Source organism: Carassius gibelio, chromosome B1 (assembly GCF_023724105.1).
Source record: "Carassius gibelio isolate Cgi1373 ecotype wild population from Czech Republic chromosome B1, carGib1.2-hapl.c, whole genome shotgun sequence".
Taxonomy (NCBI): domain Eukaryota; kingdom Metazoa; phylum Chordata; class Actinopteri; order Cypriniformes; family Cyprinidae; genus Carassius; species Carassius gibelio.
In genome coordinates, this window is record NC_068396.1 from 31,868,403 (window position 1) to 31,885,923 (window position 17,521).

General features: G+C 40.8%; 1 protein-coding gene and 1 long non-coding RNA gene across 51 annotated transcripts in view; one reads left to right on the forward strand and one right to left on the reverse strand.

The window, feature by feature from the left end:
• LOC127949395 (NACHT, LRR and PYD domains-containing protein 3) overlaps window positions 1-17,521 on the forward strand; it is a 185,264-nt gene that overhangs the window by 98,014 nt on the left and 69,729 nt on the right. For 29 of the 50 annotated variants that reach the window (XM_052546528.1, XM_052546548.1, XM_052546547.1 and 26 more), the window contains 4 exons: window positions 1,964-3,769; window positions 4,869-5,042; window positions 11,937-12,110; window positions 15,809-15,982. The exons of 9 other annotated variants lie outside the window; for them this stretch is intronic. In XM_052546528.1, coding sequence (XP_052402488.1) covers window positions 1,964-3,769; window positions 4,869-5,042; window positions 11,937-12,110; window positions 15,809-15,982 — 2,328 coding nt within the window. The remainder of the gene's footprint in view (window positions 1-1,963; window positions 3,770-4,868; window positions 5,043-11,936; window positions 12,111-15,808; window positions 15,983-17,521) is intronic. 12 more of the 50 variants (XM_052546545.1, XM_052546566.1, XM_052546573.1 and 9 more) reach the window with 7 other exon arrangements.
• LOC127949577 (uncharacterized) overlaps window positions 1-17,521 on the reverse strand; it is an 86,914-nt gene that overhangs the window by 38,085 nt on the left and 31,308 nt on the right. Inside the window, exon 2 of the long non-coding RNA XR_008152369.1 lies at window positions 2,373-2,579. This is a non-coding gene — a long non-coding RNA (uncharacterized LOC127949577). The remainder of the gene's footprint in view (window positions 1-2,372; window positions 2,580-17,521) is intronic.

Consider the following 17,521-nt stretch of genomic DNA (forward strand, 5'->3'; position numbering starts at 1 on the left):
CTTTCACTGAAGACATAACTACAGACTTTTTCGAACACACTTTCCAAGATGGATATTTCGACATATTTAGTATGTATTTGTTGTCGGTACAAAAGCAAGAAGACTTTGAGACGCGTCTCTGCTTGCTCCCTGAACACCAGAACACCGCGCTGCTGAATTGAGCTCTTTCACTTTTCGCTCTTTTTCTTATGTTTATTTAAAATGCGATTTGTATTTGTTCGTTCAGGTGCAGGAAGACGCAAACGTCCTGAAGGAGAGCTCGGTTCAGTGTTGCGCGAGTAACCAGCTGCTCAGTTCAGCTTTCCCGCATCGCGGGGCTGAAGCCAACTTGATGCGTTGAATGCCCGGAGCACGTTATAAAACGTATTCTTAAAATACACATTTGTGTTTTAATAAATGCTCATATTAAAACATAGCATTACACATAAGTAGGTTCAAAAATAATTCATGATACATTTACAACCCCATAAAAATTTGGGTCGCAATGGCATTTCAAAAGGTTGCAGTGTAGTTCCCTGTGTAAACAACTTAACTGTTATGAAAACGTCCTTGAAACTGTGCGAATTTCTGCAAACTCATCTTTGTTCTCTTTTCTGTGTAACTGCTGCTGCGTTTGTTTAGCTGTTGCCCTTGCATTTGCCGCGGCTTTTTAAAATGGCTCGGCTGCTTCTGCATAGATCAACCTACCCTCAAAGATTCGCTCTGATTGGATCTCTTCTCCATTCGTCCCTCCCATATATTTTCGTCTAATTTTTATTAGTTGACTAAAGTGTCAGTTATATTTCGTCACGTTTTTCGTTTATTTTATATTTAGTTTTTATTTAGTTTTCGTCCGTGAAAAAGGTTAGTTGACGAATATTTTTCGTCATAGTCTTCGTCAACGAAATTAACACTGCTCTAATGAAGTCTGTATGCTTTATTTCTACTGCTATAATATAGATTGCTCTTTCCATTTGCTCCGTTTTTTAAACACTGAACTTAAAATTTATCTTTGCCTCATTGTTCATTCTTCAAGTAAATTTGTGTCCGTTTGGTGATTAAATAAATTTGGTGATTAAACTCTTTTAGACCGCTGCTCGAGTTGAACGCGACACGTCCAGAATGTGTGTGATAGCAGTGAGTTCTCCTAGACTCAGCGTTGCTCTTTTATTCTGATTAGATAATCATTAAGTGTTCATTAACAGAAGCAGTTCACTTGTAAGAGTATACATAGGGCCCTACAATTATACAAGCACAATGTTTTAATTTTCAGGAATTAAAAGATAAATGAAATTAATGTTCCATGTCTTGATTTGATAACAATTTTTTTTTTAAATACACGCAGAATTTCTGAGTTGAAAAATCACAAGGCTTCCTTAAGAAAAGAATTAAGTTGTTTTATGCATTCAAATAATTACACATGCTAAAATACAGAATTTGGTAACAATAAAAAATATGGTGATAAAAAATAAAACATTTCATAGAGCCCTAAACATGTAATTTTTTGTTAAACTTTTATTAAATTAATGTGAAAATATAAGTTCCATGATTTTAATTAATTAGACTTGCTTTATGATTAATAAACTTAAATTTAACTATTAAAAAGGATTGGAGAAAATTTTTAATTGAAAAAACAGAATCCAGAAAAATGAAAACGAAAATAACAGAATTTGGAAAAAAAATTACAGATTTCATAGGGCCCTATTAGAGTGTGGAAATTTCAACATTTACTATTATTATTATTATTATTATTATAACTTTTATTATTAATACTACTCCTACCACTAGTATGTTTCAGTACAGTTTTTTTTTAAAGCACTATTTTAGTTTTTGTTCAGTTTCCATTTTAAAAACTATCTATTAATTAATTGATATCAGCCAGTGTGGTCCAACCTAGCAATCGGTATCGACAAAATCCATTATCGGTTGACCTCTGTTATGTACTATAAATATACAAATTCTAATTATTTTTTTAATCTTACAGGCATGGCCCTCAACGTGAACCCCTCAAGTTATTCAGATCAAATCTGGGGAGGAAGTTTGAGTGTCTGTGTGAGGGAACAGTGACGCAGGGAAACCCAACACTGCTGAATGAGATCTACACAGAGCTGTACATCACAGAGAGTGAGAGCGGAGAGATCAATAATGAGCATGAGGTGAGACAGATTGAGACACAGTCCAGGAGAGCAGCAACAGAGGACACAGCCATCAAATGCAGAGACATCTTCAGACCTTTACCTGGACAAGACAAACCCATCAGAACTGTGCTGACAAAGGGAGTCGCTGGCATTGGAAAAACAGTCTCTGTGCAGAAGTTCATCCTGGACTGGGCTGAAGGACAAGAGAATCAGGACGTCCAGCTCATATTTCCACTTCCTTTCAGAGAGATCAACCTGATGAAGGACAAAACACTCAGTCTTTTGGATCTGTTGCATATTTTCTTTCCTGAAACCAAAGAAATGAAACCATTCAGTGGTGAATATAAAGTGTTGTTCATCTTTGATGGTCTGGACGAGTGCCGTCTTCCCTTAAACTTTGACTGCAGTGAAACTCTACAGGATGTGACCAAAGAGACATCAGTGGACGAGCTGCTGATGAACCTCATTGAGGGGAATCTGCTTCCCTCTGCTCTCATCTGGATCACCTCCAGACCAGCAGCAGCTGATCTAGTCCCCTCTGAGTGTGTCCATCGAGTGACAGAGATACGAGGCTTCAGTGATCCACAGAAGGAGGAATACTTCTGGAAGAGAATCAGTGATCAGGGTCTGGCCGAGAGGATCATCTCACACCTGAAGTCATCAAGGAGCCTCTTCATCATGTGCCACATCCCTGTCTTCTGCTGGATCTCAGCCGCTGTTCTGGAGAAGATGATGAAGAAATCATGGAGAGGAGAGATTCCCAAGACTCTCACTCAGATGTACACACACTTCCTGATCATTCAGACCAACATCAAACACGAGAAGGACTATGAGAAGAACGTGAAGGATGAAGACATGATCCTCAAACTGGGGAAACTGTCTTTCCAGCAGCTTGTGAAAGGAAACCTGATCTTCTATGAGGAAGACCTGAGAGAGTGTGGCATTGATGCGACAGAAGCATCAGTTTACTCAGGATTGTGCACTCAGATCTTCAGAGAGGAGTTGGGCTTGTATCAGGGGAAAGTCTTCTGCTTTGTTCATCTGAGCATTCAGGAGCATCTCGCAGCTCTATATGTGCTGCTTTCATTCCTGCTGGACAAGAGAGATGTGCTCAATGAAAACCTCAGCTCAAAATATTCACACGAGTTCACACGTCACACAATATCTGACCTGCATCAGAGAGCCGTGGACAAGGCTTTACAGAGGAAGAACGGACATCTGGACCTTTTCCTCCGATTTCTTCTGGGTCTCTCGCTGGAGTCCAATCAGACGCTTCTGAAAGGTCTTCTGACACGCATTGTAAACATCCCGTTCAGTGAAGAGGAAACGATTGAGTACATTAAAACAAGAATAAAACTGAATCGCTCACCAGAGAAATCCATCAATCTGTTCCACTGTTTAAATGAACTCGGTGACCAGTCTCTCGTCAGTGAAGTCCAGAAGTATCTCAGCTATGGAGGTCTGTCAGGAGCCAAACTGTCCTCGACACAGTGGTCAGCTGTTATCTTTGTTTTGTTGACCTCAGAGCAGTTGGATACATTTTATTTGAGTAAATACATAAGCAGAGCCCAAAACCCAAGACCAAACCACATGACACCTGATAAACTTCTTCTGAAGCTCTTGCCTGTCGTTGAAGCCTCCAGATCAGCAGAGTAAGTAGCACTGAGTGTAATCTTCAGATGTGTGTGTGTTTGTGTGTGTGTGTTGAAATGCTGTTTTTCTTTTCTCTATTGTCAGTGGTAGTATCAATTTTAACCCTCTAAGTGCCAAAGCCACAAAATTGCGACAAGACGTCATACTTAATAAAACAGACTGTAGTTCCTAATATGGTGTAATATCTCAATTGTATTCCAAACAAGAAGAAACAAGTGATAGTTTTGTCCCTTAGCCCAGCGGGGATGAGGGTGGCAGGGGTGAACGTGGTCGTAGTCTCCAGAGTAGATCTGTTTCTGATCACACAGGCTCTAAAAGCTGCCAGCAGACAGTACAGGTGCCGTCAGTGTGAGCAGGTCTGTGTGCTGTGCAATGAGAGGGAACATACTCTCAATGACTATAACCGTGTCACCTAGACACCTGATTGGGCAGATAGCTGGTCAACTGATAAAAAAAATTGATACATGCATTTTGGCATGGCATAGTAATGTAATAATAATTTACTACTTTTTCCTGTTTTCCTGTTTGTTTGTTTGTTTGATAGTTTTTTTTTTATTATTATTATTTCCTAATTATTTGAAATGAGAATAAAAAGACAAATAGCTAAAAAAAAATTTCGAAAAAGTTTAAACATCCATTTAATATCTATTATTTCCTGAATATTACCGATGACTCTACGCTACTCTTCACATGCGTTTTACTACTATATAATATAGTAATATAGTAATAATTTAGAACTTTCTACTTTTTTATTGTTGGCTTCCTCTTTTCTGATCATTTGGAATGAGGATAAAAACATACACACACACAAAAAACATGCAAATAAGTTCAAATATCAATTCAATACTATTTCCTGAATATTATGATGACATCATTATATGCAAATTAGATTAGAATATTTGAACACCACATAAACTTTCGGTCATGCCCAACATTACTTTAATTCACAGTAGATCTCTATCTTTAAGTCCTTTCAAGCCAGATTAGACAATGTTCAGACACTGTTTGGTAGTCTGTAAAATGATGTATTTGTGAATGTGTTGTGTTGTGCTGTTAAACTTTATATGATCTGAGAGTGAAGAGTGTGTTGTTCTGCAGGTTGTGTGATTGTGGCGTCACAGCTGAAGGTTGTTCTGCTCTGAGGTCAGCTCTGAGATCAAACTCCTCACAGCTGAGAAAACTGGATCTGACTGGGAATAAAGTAGGAGTTAAAGGTCTGAAGCTGATCTCTGATGCACTGAAGGATCCTCACTGTAAACTGGAGACACTGAGGTAAGAACATGCATTAATTTAAACTAAAACTATTATATATTAGGTTCTTTCATCATGTAATTTACATTAGGGACAAGGGACACAAGGGACACTTCACCCAAAATTAATGTAAATGGAATGATAAGATCAGAGTTTAGGCTTCAAAAACCATCTAGAAACCAACACAACTATAATCCACAAAGACCCCAGTTGATAAATCAGTGTCTTCTGAAGCAAAACAATATAGTTGTGTTCAGGGGCGTTGTTAGACCTCAAACTCTAATGGGACACAGGACCCCATTACTTATTTTATTTATTTATTTATTTTCTTGAAAGCCTGCTGTGTGTAAGAAGTGTGCAACACAATGCACTGTACAAACTTGTGTTGCTTAAACCAATATTCCTACATTCAAACAATAGGAAGGAAAATTATATCTTTTACATGCATAACATGAACATTAACATTATTTAAGGCATACACTGTGAAAACAGACCCATGTGCAGGTTTTTATTTTTTATTCACACAGATAAAAGGTAATCCTTTCCAATAACTTTAAACTGATTTTTTTTTTTTTTACATTTTATAAGGCCATTTTTTTCTAAAAGTGACCATTATCTTTTGAGTCAAATTCTTTCATTTAATCAGTGAATTAGAATAAAACATTTGGTCTGTTACCAAGCAAATGAAATCAACACAGAAGCTGCATCTGAAGTGACACTATGATGTATTTACACACTGTTTAATGCAGGACATGATTCAGTTAACCTGCACTTACAAATGCAGAAATAATTATTAGATATATAAAACATATACTGTTGATATTTAAAATGATTTAAAACATGAAAAAAGGTTGAAATGTGAAATTAAATCTGCCAGTAGGTGACAGCAAATCACTGTTAATAAGTGAGTCTTTATGATTGAACTGAATCATTGAAACGGTTGATTCATTCAGGAACGAAACACCATCATGTGCTCAGAGATGCAAAACTGTGCTGTGGCTGTGTTTGGAATAATTTTGTTGGCGAAATAGTGAAAACAGGTAATATGGTGTCTAAAACTTAATTATCTTAATTAACTCTGTGTTTATTTAGCAACTTCTTGTTTATTGTTATGAAAAAATCAATGTCACATTTGTAATCAAGGTACTTTTTTGGAGAAAAACGGCGCTCTTCGTGTGAAATCGATTAACTATATGAAGTGATATAAATATAGGCCTGTACATTTTCTGCCCAGTGTCTTGAATTTGTGATCATTCTTAATGTATTATAATCACAGACTGTGTATATATGACGCATGTCTCCTGCTGAGGCTTTTTATCCGTGCAGCACCAAAGCATAATTAATATTAGGTAATTATTTGACAACTTCTGTTAGTGAACAAATAACCTCATTGGTGGGTACAGCCCTGTGTGGAAATAATAAAAGCAGAGAGAAGTTTTTCTTGCACACACTGCATTCTTCTACATTATTCATTTTTATCATTGTGTAATCACATTTTTTTAAGATTATACAATTACAATATTTCAAGAAAACAGTCATTTCATGGCTACATCAAAAATAAAGAGCATATTAAACTGTTCTGCCTATAATAGCAAATTGTTATCTCAGCCATAGTTACTGCCTACATGTTATGTAATGTCCTAAACAAGAGCTAGTGAATTAAATATTAATGTCATATCTGAAAGTACAGAACCCGTAATTGTTTTTCTCAGCAACACTGCAATATTACAAACTTGACAGGTTTTCCCGGGACGTTTCCTCTGATGTCTGAGACCTGTCTGGCTGAGGATGTACAGTTTATCAAGTCTTACCTCCCTCAGACTCATCCTCTGATCAGATCAATCTGATGTCCATCTACACGAGCCAATATAGAACGAGAAACAGGTGATGATAATTTTTGCCCAAACCACTCACCGCTCGTCTCCTGATTCTCTCTCCCGCTGCAGACTTCGCTAAACCACGCCCCCCCTGCCACATACCCCCACCGCCCGACTCAGGCCGGGGAGCCATCCGGCCTGCAGCCCCCCCCCCCATTTCTGGAGAGGAAGTCGGCCACCGCCATCTGAACACCCGGCCTGTGGATCACCTTGAACTTAAAAGGCTGAAGAGCTAGATACCAACGAGTGATCCGCGCGTTGGTATCCTTCATGCGGTGGAGCCACTGCAGCGGAGCGTGGTCCGAACAGAGGGTGAACTCCCGTCCCAGGAGATAATAGCGGAGGGTGAGGATGGCCCATCTGATGGCAAGGCACTCTTTCTCGATGGTGCTGTACTTAGCCTCTCTCTTCGAGAGCTTCGGCCGTTCCTCCCCCTCTATCTCCTGGGACTGGACTGCCCCCAGCCCCCTGTCCGATGCGTCTGTCTGCAACAGAAAAGGGAGAGAAAAATCAGGAGAGTGTAACAGCAGCCCGCCACACAGAGCAGCCTTGACCTGAGTAAAGGCCTGCTGACACGGCTCCGTCCACTGGACCGTATCTGGTACCTCCTTTTTAGTAAGGTCAGTCAAAGGGCTGGTGAGGTCCGAATAATTAGGAATAAACCGTCTATAATATCCCGCCAGCCCCAAGAACTGTCTTACCTCCTTTTTGGTCTTGGGTCGTGGGCAGGTCGCAATAGCGGCAGTCTTATCAATTTGGGGACGCACCTGCCCATGCCCCAAGTGGAAGCCCAGATACCTTACTTCCACACGCCCAATCGCACACTTCTTTGGGTTGGCCGTGAGCCCCGCTCCCCTCAGCGACCTCAGGACAGCCCTCAGATGCTGCATATGCCGCTGCCAGTCATAACTAAATATAATAATATCATCTAGGTAGGCAGCAGCATATGCAGCATGGGGCCGTAGAATCCGATCCATGAGGCGCTGGAAGGTAGCTGGGGCCCCGAACAAGCCAAACGGAAGGGTAACAAATTGGTGTAATCCGAACGGCGTTGTGAAAGCTGTCTTTTCTCTGGACAATGGAGACAAGGGGATCTGCCAATAGCCCTTTGTTAAGTCCAATGTCGAATAAAAACGAGCCGTGCCTAGCCGATCAAGCAACTCGTCAACCCGCGGCATTGGATACGCGTCGAATTTCGACACAGCATTCACCTTGCGGTAATCTACACAGAATCGGACTGAGCCGTCCGTTTTCGGAACTAAAACTATCGGGCTCGCCCAGTTACTATTAGATTCTTCTATTACCCCCATGTCAAGCATAGCGCCCAGTTCAGCCTGAACTACTTGTTTCTTGTGCTCAGGTAAACGATACGGCCGGCTGCGAACTACCACGCCTGGCTCGGTCTCGATATGGTGCTGAATTAGGTTAGTACGGCGAGAAGACGTCGGCAAACTCTGCCTGCAATTTCGTTACATCAGTGAGTTGGGACAGCGAGAGGTGATCTCCATCTGGAGCCAGGGCGAGGGATTGGGGTTTGATATTCGCCTCTGGCCCGAGATCATCCTCTCCGCCAATCACCGTTGCCAACATCACTGATTCCGCCTCATTCCATTTTTTAAGGAGGTTGAGGTGGTATATCTGACTGGACCCGTTCCTATCGGACCGTATTACCTCATAATCGAGATCTCCGACCTGTCGTGCGACCTCAAACGGTCCCTGCCACTTAGCCATTAATTTGGAGCTCGACGTTGGGAGTAATACAAGTACTTTCTCTCCCGGTGCAAATTTGCGTAACCTAGTTCCCCTGTTATACAGCTGGCTCTGGCGGTCCTGGGCTTGTAACAAATTCTCCATGGATAGCCGCCCCAATGTGTGGAGTTTTGTTCTCAAGTCCAGCACATACTGAATTTCGTTTTTGCCCTCAGACGGTCCCTCCTCCCAAGTTTCTCTCAGTACGTCAAGCACCCCCCGGGGCTGGCGTCCATAGAGAAGCTCGAAGGGGGAAAACCCCGTGGAGGCTTGTGGGACCTCTCGCACAGCAAATAACAAGGGCTCTAGCCACCTATCCCAATTTTTGGCGTCTTCGTGAATGAACTTACGAATCATGGATTTAAGTGTGCGATTAAATCGTTCGACCAGGCCGTCGGTTTGTGGGTGATAGACGCTAGTTCGAATCGTTTTAATGCCCAACAATCCGTACAGCATTTCCCGGCGGCTCTTTGGAATTAACAATTGGGTTGTATTCAATTTTGTCCGAGCGTCTTGGGTCACTCTATACAACCGGTCTTTTAAAATGGCAAAATACGGATAGGAGAGCGGGAGGGCAGGTTGGAGAGACTGGCCATCGATGGCGCGGACCTGTTGAAACGCATGTTTTAGTGTCTCATCCTGAGACTGCTCCAGAGGAAAGTCATCACGCTCCGAGAGAATTAGTCTCCCGATTTCGTTCGGTTCCCCTGAAGCAGACCACAGCGACCCTGGCTCAGTTTCTCCCACCTGTACCCGCACGGCCTCCTTCCGTGCCGTATTTCCCCAAGAGGCATCCGCACATAACGACCCCAATAAAACCGTAAACGCGGGCCAATTCGTTCCCAAAATTACCGGATGCCGGAGGTGGGGACTAACCGCCACCTCTACACTATGCTTTTGTCCCCGGAAATGAATGCTAATTGGGACAACCGGATACTCCACCACATCCCCGTGTACACACCGCACCTTAACCACGCGGCTTGTATCCAATGCCCCCGGTTGAATCAGGCTTTGATGGATTGAGGTTTGGTTACATCCCGAATCCACCAAGGCCGGATATGTACCCCCCTTGATACTCACGGGTATTTGGTACTCGCCAGCCTGACCGGGGGTGACCTGTGGGACATCCGGGACCCGGATCATCATCCCCACCTCCATCGCTGGACACCTGTCCACGAAATGCTCCGGGTCCCCGCAACGCCAACAGGCCAGCCCAGACCTACCCGCCGCCCCAGTGGCAGGGAGTGGATTGGAGAATTGGCGCGGAGAGAGTGGAGAAACGGAAGCACTGTCCCCCCCAGCAGGCACAATCCCTGCCCCCCTGGGCGGGGCCCTTGGGCTCACGAAGTGACCATGGTCGATCCCGCCCCGCCCCCGGGGCGGGACACGAGGAGGGCCGGGTGGACGGGTCCTAGGGAGAGGGACAGGGCGAGAGAGAGAGGGGGGAGAGAGAGAAGGAGAGAGAGAGTTAGCAGGTGGGGGTGCGCCGACCCCTGGGCACGCCACCATGTGGTCCTCCGCCAGATGGATGGCCGAGTCCAGTGACGTGGGGCGGTGGCACTGGACCCACTCGGCCGTCTTCTTGGGAAGCCGAGCGATGAACTGCTCCAGCACCACCAGGTCGACGACATGCTCCACGTCACTTCCCTCGGCCAGTAGCCACTTGTGGCAGGAGTCCCGGAGCTGTTGGGCCATCGCGAAGGGACCGGAAGCGCTGGCGATGTTGCTCTGGCGACCGGCCGACCCGCTGGATAATGGCCCTCTTGAGGTCGTCGAAGACCAGGAGGTTCGCCACCGGAAGTTGTTGCGCGGCCACCTGGGCCTCACCGGAGAGCAGGGGAATTAGGCGTACCGGCCACTGCTCGCGGGGCCACCCGCAGGCCTCCGCCGACTTTTCGAAGAGCTCCAGGAAGGCCTCCGGATCGTCCTGGGCCCCCATCTTGTGAAGCGGCAGGTGCATGGGGGCAGCGGGCGGCCCGGCGGCCTCGGTGCGAACCTCCCGATCCATCCAGCTCCGGAACCTCTCGCGGTCCTCCGCGAGGGAAGCGATGATATCCGCAAGCGGCGTGGAGGACGGGCTTTGCATGGCGGCGGCGGTCCTTCTTCCTTCCCGGGTTTCGGCACCAGTGTAGTAAGTTCGTGTGGCAAGGAAGAGGACAAAGGGGTCGGCTGGACTGCTGACGTATTTATTTCACCAAAACTAAACAAAGAACAAAGAAAATCACAAACACCCAAACGGTGACTCTTATTCTGACACGCTCTGTCAAACTTCCGGTTTACTCCTTCCGGTTTTCCGTCTCCGGTTCGGGTCAGCAGTCCGTCTCTCTCTCGCTTGCATCCGTTTCTCCTGGCGTTTTATACTCTCTCCACGCCAATTACTAGAACGAGAAACAGGTGATGATAATTTTTGCCCAAACCACTCACCGCTCGTCTCCTGATTCTCTCTCCCGCTGCAGACTTTGCTAAACCACGCCCCCCCTGCCACAAATATTATTTAGAGACTTACTTTAGTTTGGTCATGTTTTCATAGCCTGCCTCATCCACGTGTCCGGCTGCAGTCGTGACATTTAAACACAGACGCAGACTCTGCTTCACATCAGCTTCAGAAAGAGCTTCACAACTTTAGTAATGATATGCCCTTTATATTTCATCATATGAGCTCACAGATATCTAATTAAGAGACTCTTAATTTGTGTTCATGTTGACACCTTAGCATCTTTTTAGACTACACTTGGAAACTTTTCTTTCAAACAATGAACCTAGCAACACATTTGTAGTTTTTAAAATTGATTTGGCAACTTTTAATAACTTTTTAAAAGGGACTCAAACAATAAAAAGGTTAAATGTGTTAAGCAGCTGCTCGCTGCAATTGTTCTGTAATGATAGTTCATTTATAATACCATCATTAGCTTGTACCTTTAATTGTTGATCAGTTAGGTGCATATTAACTAACCACCAAATACACTGCTTCAGACTTTCTCAGAATGAGCAGTTTTACTAGTTAATAAGACAATAAAATGTCATTGTTAAAATATGTAATTGATCATTAATTAATTGTTGTTTTTAAAAATAAAATTTAAATACATTGTCATGAAAATAAACAACCAAAGCACACAAGTTTTCTGTTTTTAGTTGAAAATGGTGTTGTGTTAACATCCCCTTAGACATGAGACAAAATAATAATAATATCTCCTGAGATGTAACACACAGATTCATCATTTAATATCATAGTCTGTGTTTGTGTGATTGTTTCTGCTGATCTGAGAGTGAAGAGTGTGTTGTTCTGCAGGTTGTGGGAGTGTGGCGTCACAGATGAAGGTTGTTCTGCTCTGAGTTCAGCTCTGAGATCAAACTCCTCACAGCTGAGAGAACTGGATCTGACTGGGAATAAAGTAGGAGATACAGGAGTGAAGCTGATCTCTGATGCACTGAAGGATCCTCACTGTAAACTGGAGAAACTGGGGTAAGAACACATTCAGTATCAAGCTCCAGTGAAACAATTATGTATTATAACAATATATATTTACCCAAACATTAAAATACTGTCATTTCTCACTCTCATGTCGTCCCAGATCTGTATGAATTTCGGTCTTCAAATGAATACAGTAGAAGATTAGAAAAAACTCAAATTATAATTTGTAAATGAAAACATGTAAATTGTAGCAGCTTTTCACAGCCCCTTGCTCTAGTGTTAATCTGGATAAAAGTGCACTATTGAGTGTTTGTTCAGAAGCTGTAAGCACACAGAAGTAGATCTCTGACATTTCTCCTGATAACTTTGGAAACAACACAAAATCTTTCATCATCAGTATAATACATTCTACTTTTATTTGTGTTGCACTCTCAATATTAACTGAACATTGTGGTTTTGTAAAATCAAGAAAACAAACAGGATGTGCTTTCTGCCGTCTCTGTCAGTGTGAACTGGAGCGCTTCACTAAAATAAAAAATTGCCTCACAGACATGACACATATATCTGTAAAGAGCTAGAAATGTCTAAACAATGTCTTCAAACTGAACAGATACTCTCTGGTGAGGTTATCGTATGAAAGGTGTATTTCTCTCTAAAGATGCGTCACTGTACTGCAGAGATGACGAGTCAACATCATTAACTTCATCACTGCAGCAGACAATGACTCAGAAAACACTAGCTTATTAATAAATAAAACAATTAATGTCTCTACTGAACAATTAAAATAGCTATAAAGGCTCACTATGGCTTACTTCTTGCCCAGCTTGTACATGTAAAGAAGAACATAATTCAATTAAAGGAAAATTATCATGAAATGTTCCTCAAATGTTTTGTTCTGAGGAGGATTGTCTGAAACAGCTATTTAATGATGGTTTGTGATTTTGGTTTTAACGATTAAGTAGTTCTCTTGATTACCTGTAACCAGGGGAGGACTGGGGCTAAATGTGTCCCTGAACAGATCGGGCACAGATCGGCCCTAAACACCCGGTTCACAACACACCTCTCCATAAATACACCTGCTCATTATCCACAGAGCAATCAACACCAATTACTGACATTACAGTTTTAGACAGTACAGGAATAAAAATACTGTCTCTATTCTAATTGATATTATTATTATTAATATTAATGAATGGCTGGCATAATTCTTTACATTATAATCTGCCTTTCCTGGTGTATACAGTAAATATAAGCACAGATACAGGTAGCTCAAATATTTAAAACATTTTGAAGATTTTTCACACATCTCTTTAACACAGATGGACAGTTTAATTTTGCTAAAGTTAAATGTTTTATGACCCAATGTTCTGCTCTAGAAGAGAAAGTAGTGCAGAGTGTGGACTGTTTTAAGTTAATCAGTATTTTACAATGATTTCTGAAGATCATGTGACTGAAGACTGGAGTAATGACTGTTACAAATTCAGCTTTGATCACAGGAATAACTTACATTTAAAATATCTTTATTAGAAATACAGAATTTTACGTGTAATATTTAATAATAATAATTCCTTACATTTATATAGCACTTTAAATAATCAGGGGGTATCTCCTCGTACACCATTTATCATCCACATATATTTCACATTATTATTGTTTTTACTATATTTTTATCAAATAAATTCTGCCTTCTCTCAAAAAAATAATTACGCATGTATTATTTCAAATGTTCGACAACCAGTGTGTGTATAAAATAATGTAAGACCTTGGTTCGTCTTCAGAATACAGATAAAGATATTTTTCATGAAATCCGAGAGCTGATCCTCTGATAGTTTTCACGTGACGTCACACTCTTATAGAAACACACACCTGGAGGACAAAACAAGGCTCTGCTCCACTGACCACCAGTTATTATTACACAGTTAGCATTAATGTAGTAAACAGTGCACAGACACTATTTAACTGAACAGGGAAGACATCACTGAATTCACTGATGAACTGCCTTTAACTGTCATTTTGCATTATTGACACACTGTTTTCCTAATGAATCTTGTTCAGTTGCTTTGACGCAATGTATTTAGTTTAAAGCGCTATATAAATTAAAGGCGACTTGACTTGACTTAAAACATGTATATTAAAAGTTGAAATTCAGTAAACACCTTATGTATATTTTGTACAGACAAGCAGATGAAGCTAGAATATAAACACATGTGCAACATTAAATGTCACATTAAATGGTTTCCCATAGAAAACTTTTAGAAGGAAAACTTTGAACCATTAAGAGGATTGTGTTCATATTCTGGCCTCGTCTGCTTGCATATATAAACTATGCATCATTAATATAGAGAATATTACTGTTTTAAATATATTAGAGACACTTTAAGTGTTTTAAAATGTTTTGTTGCACTGTTTAATGATTGAAATATTGCCGCAGGTGCTTAATATGGATTGCAACAATGTTGTTTTCGTCAACGATGATGATAACGAAATGATTTCGTTGATGTACCTTTTTTTTCTGACGATAACACAATGATGACTAGCTAAAATTGGCTCTAATGTGACTAAAACATGACGAGACGTTTTCGTTGACGAGACGGAACGAAAATGATTATAAGTCTGATGTTCACAATGCATATCATTTCTGCCTATTTTGGAGAAGCACCCGGCTGCACCTGGGGCGGGGATGCACATACTTTTAAATGCGCACTTGAGCAGCGCAGCACACTGTGACTCCATGTTGCTTTGAGCACATCATTCTGCACCTGCGATGTGCATACGCGCTTTGTGCATGACAGGTTTTCCCGGGACGTTTCCTCTGATGTCTGAGACCTGTCTGGCTGAGGATGTACAGTTTAACAAGTCTTACCTCCCTCAAACTCATCCTCTGATCAGATCAATCTGATGTCCATCTACACGAGCCAATAATGATCGAGTCAGAATAAGAGGATCAATATTATTTAGAGACTTACTTTAGTTTGGTCATGTTTTCATAGCCTGCCTCATCCACGTGTCCGGCTGCAGTTGTGACATTTAAACACAGACGCAGACTCTGCTTCACATCAGCTTCAGAAAGAGCTTCACAACTTTAGTAATGATATGCCCTTTATATTTCATCATATGAGCTCACAGATATCTTATTAAGAGACTCTTAATTTGTGTTCATGTTGACAACTTAGCATCTTTTTAGACTACACTTGGAAGCTTTTCTTTCAAACATTGAACCTAGCAACACATTTGTAGTTTTTAAAATTGATTTGGCATCTTTTAATAACTTTTGAAAAGGGACTCAAACAATAAAAAGGTTAAATGTGTTAAGCAGCTGCTCGCTGCAATTGTTCTGTAATGATTGTTCATTTATAATACCATCATTAGCTTGTACCTTTAATTGTTGATCAGTTAGGTGCATATTAACTAACCACCAAATACACTGCTTCAGACTTTCTCAGAATGAGCAGTTTTACTAGTTAATAAGACAATAAAATGTCATTGTTAAAATATGTAATTGATCATTAATTAATTGTTGTTTTTAAAAAGAAAATGTAAATACATTGTCATGAAAATAAACAACCAAAGCACACAAGTTTTTTGTTTTTAGTTGAAAATGGTGTTGTGTTAACATTCCCTTAGACATGAGACAAAATAATAATACTATCTCCTGAGATGTAACACACAGATTCATCATTTAATATCATAGTCTGTGTTTGTGTGATTGTTTCTGCTGATCTGAGAGTGAAGAGTGTGTTGTTCTGCAGGTTGTGGGAGTGTGGCGTCACAGATGAAGGTTGTTCTGCTCTGAGTTCAGCTCTGAGATCAAACTCCTCACAGCTGAGAGAACTGAGTCTGTCTCACAATAGAGTAGGAGATACAGGAGTGAAGCTGATCTCTGATGCACTGAAGGATCCTCACTGTAAACTGGAGGAACTGAGGTAAGATCATATTCAGTATCAAGCTCCATGAAACAATTATGAATTATAATAATATATATTTACCCAAACATTAAAATTCTGTCATTTCTCACTCTCATGTCGTCCCAGATCTGTATGAATTTCGGTCTTCAAATGAATACAGTAGAAGATTAGAAAAAACTCAAATTATAATTTGTAAATGAAAACATGTAAATTGTAGCAGCTTTTCACAGCCCCTTGCTCTAGTGTTAATCTGGATAAAAGTGCACTATTGAGTGTTTGTTCAGAAGCTGTTAGCACACAGAAGTAGATCTTTGACATTTCTCCTTATAACTGTGGAAACAACACAAAATCTTTCATCATCAGTATAATACATTCTACTTTTATTTGTGTTGCACTCTCAATATTAACTGAACATTGTGGTTTTGTAAAATCAAGAAAACAAACAGGATGTGCTTTCTGCCGTCTCTGTCAGTGTGAACTGGAGCGCTTCACTAAAATAAAAAATTGCCTCACAGACATGACACATATATCTGTAAAGAGCTAGAAATGTCTAAACAATGTCTTCAAACTGAACAGATACTCTCTGGTGAGGTTATCGTATGAAAGGTGTATTTCTCTCTAAAGATGCGTCACTGTACTGCAGAGATGACGAGTCAACATCATTAACTTCATCACTGCAGCAGACAATGACTCAGAAAACACTAGCTTATTAATAAATAAAACAATTAATGTCTCTACTGAACAATTAAAATAGCTATAAAGGCTCGCTATGGCTTACTTCTTGCCCAGCTTGTACATGTAAAGAAGAACATAATTCAATTAAAGGAAAATTATCATGAAATGTTCCTCAAATGTTTTGTTCTGAGGATCTGAAACAGCTATTTTATGATGGTTTGTGATTTCGCTTTTAGTGATTAAGTAGTTCTCTTGATTACCTGTAACCAGGGGAGGACTGGGGCTAAATGTGTCCCTGAACAGATCGGGCACAGATCGGCCCTAAACACCCGGTTCACAACACACCTCTCCATAAACACACCTGCTCATTATCCACAGAGCAATCAACACCAATTACTGACATTACAGTGTTAGACAGTACAGGAATAAAAATACTGTCTCTATTCTAATTGATATTATTATTATTAATATTAATGAATGGCTGGCATAATTCTTTACATTATAATCTGCCTTTCCTGGTGTATACAGTAAATATAAGCACAGATACAGGTAGCTCAAATATTTAAAACATTTCGAAGAATTTTCACACATCTCTTTAACACAGATGGACAGTTTAATTTTGCTAAAGTTAAATGTTTTATGACCCAATGTTCTGCTCTAGAAGAGAAAGTAGTGCAGAGTGTGGACTGTTTTAAGTTAATCAGTATTTTACAATGATTTCTGAAGATCATGTGACTGAAGACTGGAGTAATGACTGTTACAAATTCAGCTTTGATCACAGGAATAACTTACATTTAAAATATCTTTATTAGAAATACAGAATTTTACGTGTAATATTTAATAATAATAATTCCTTACATTTATATAGCACTTTACATAATC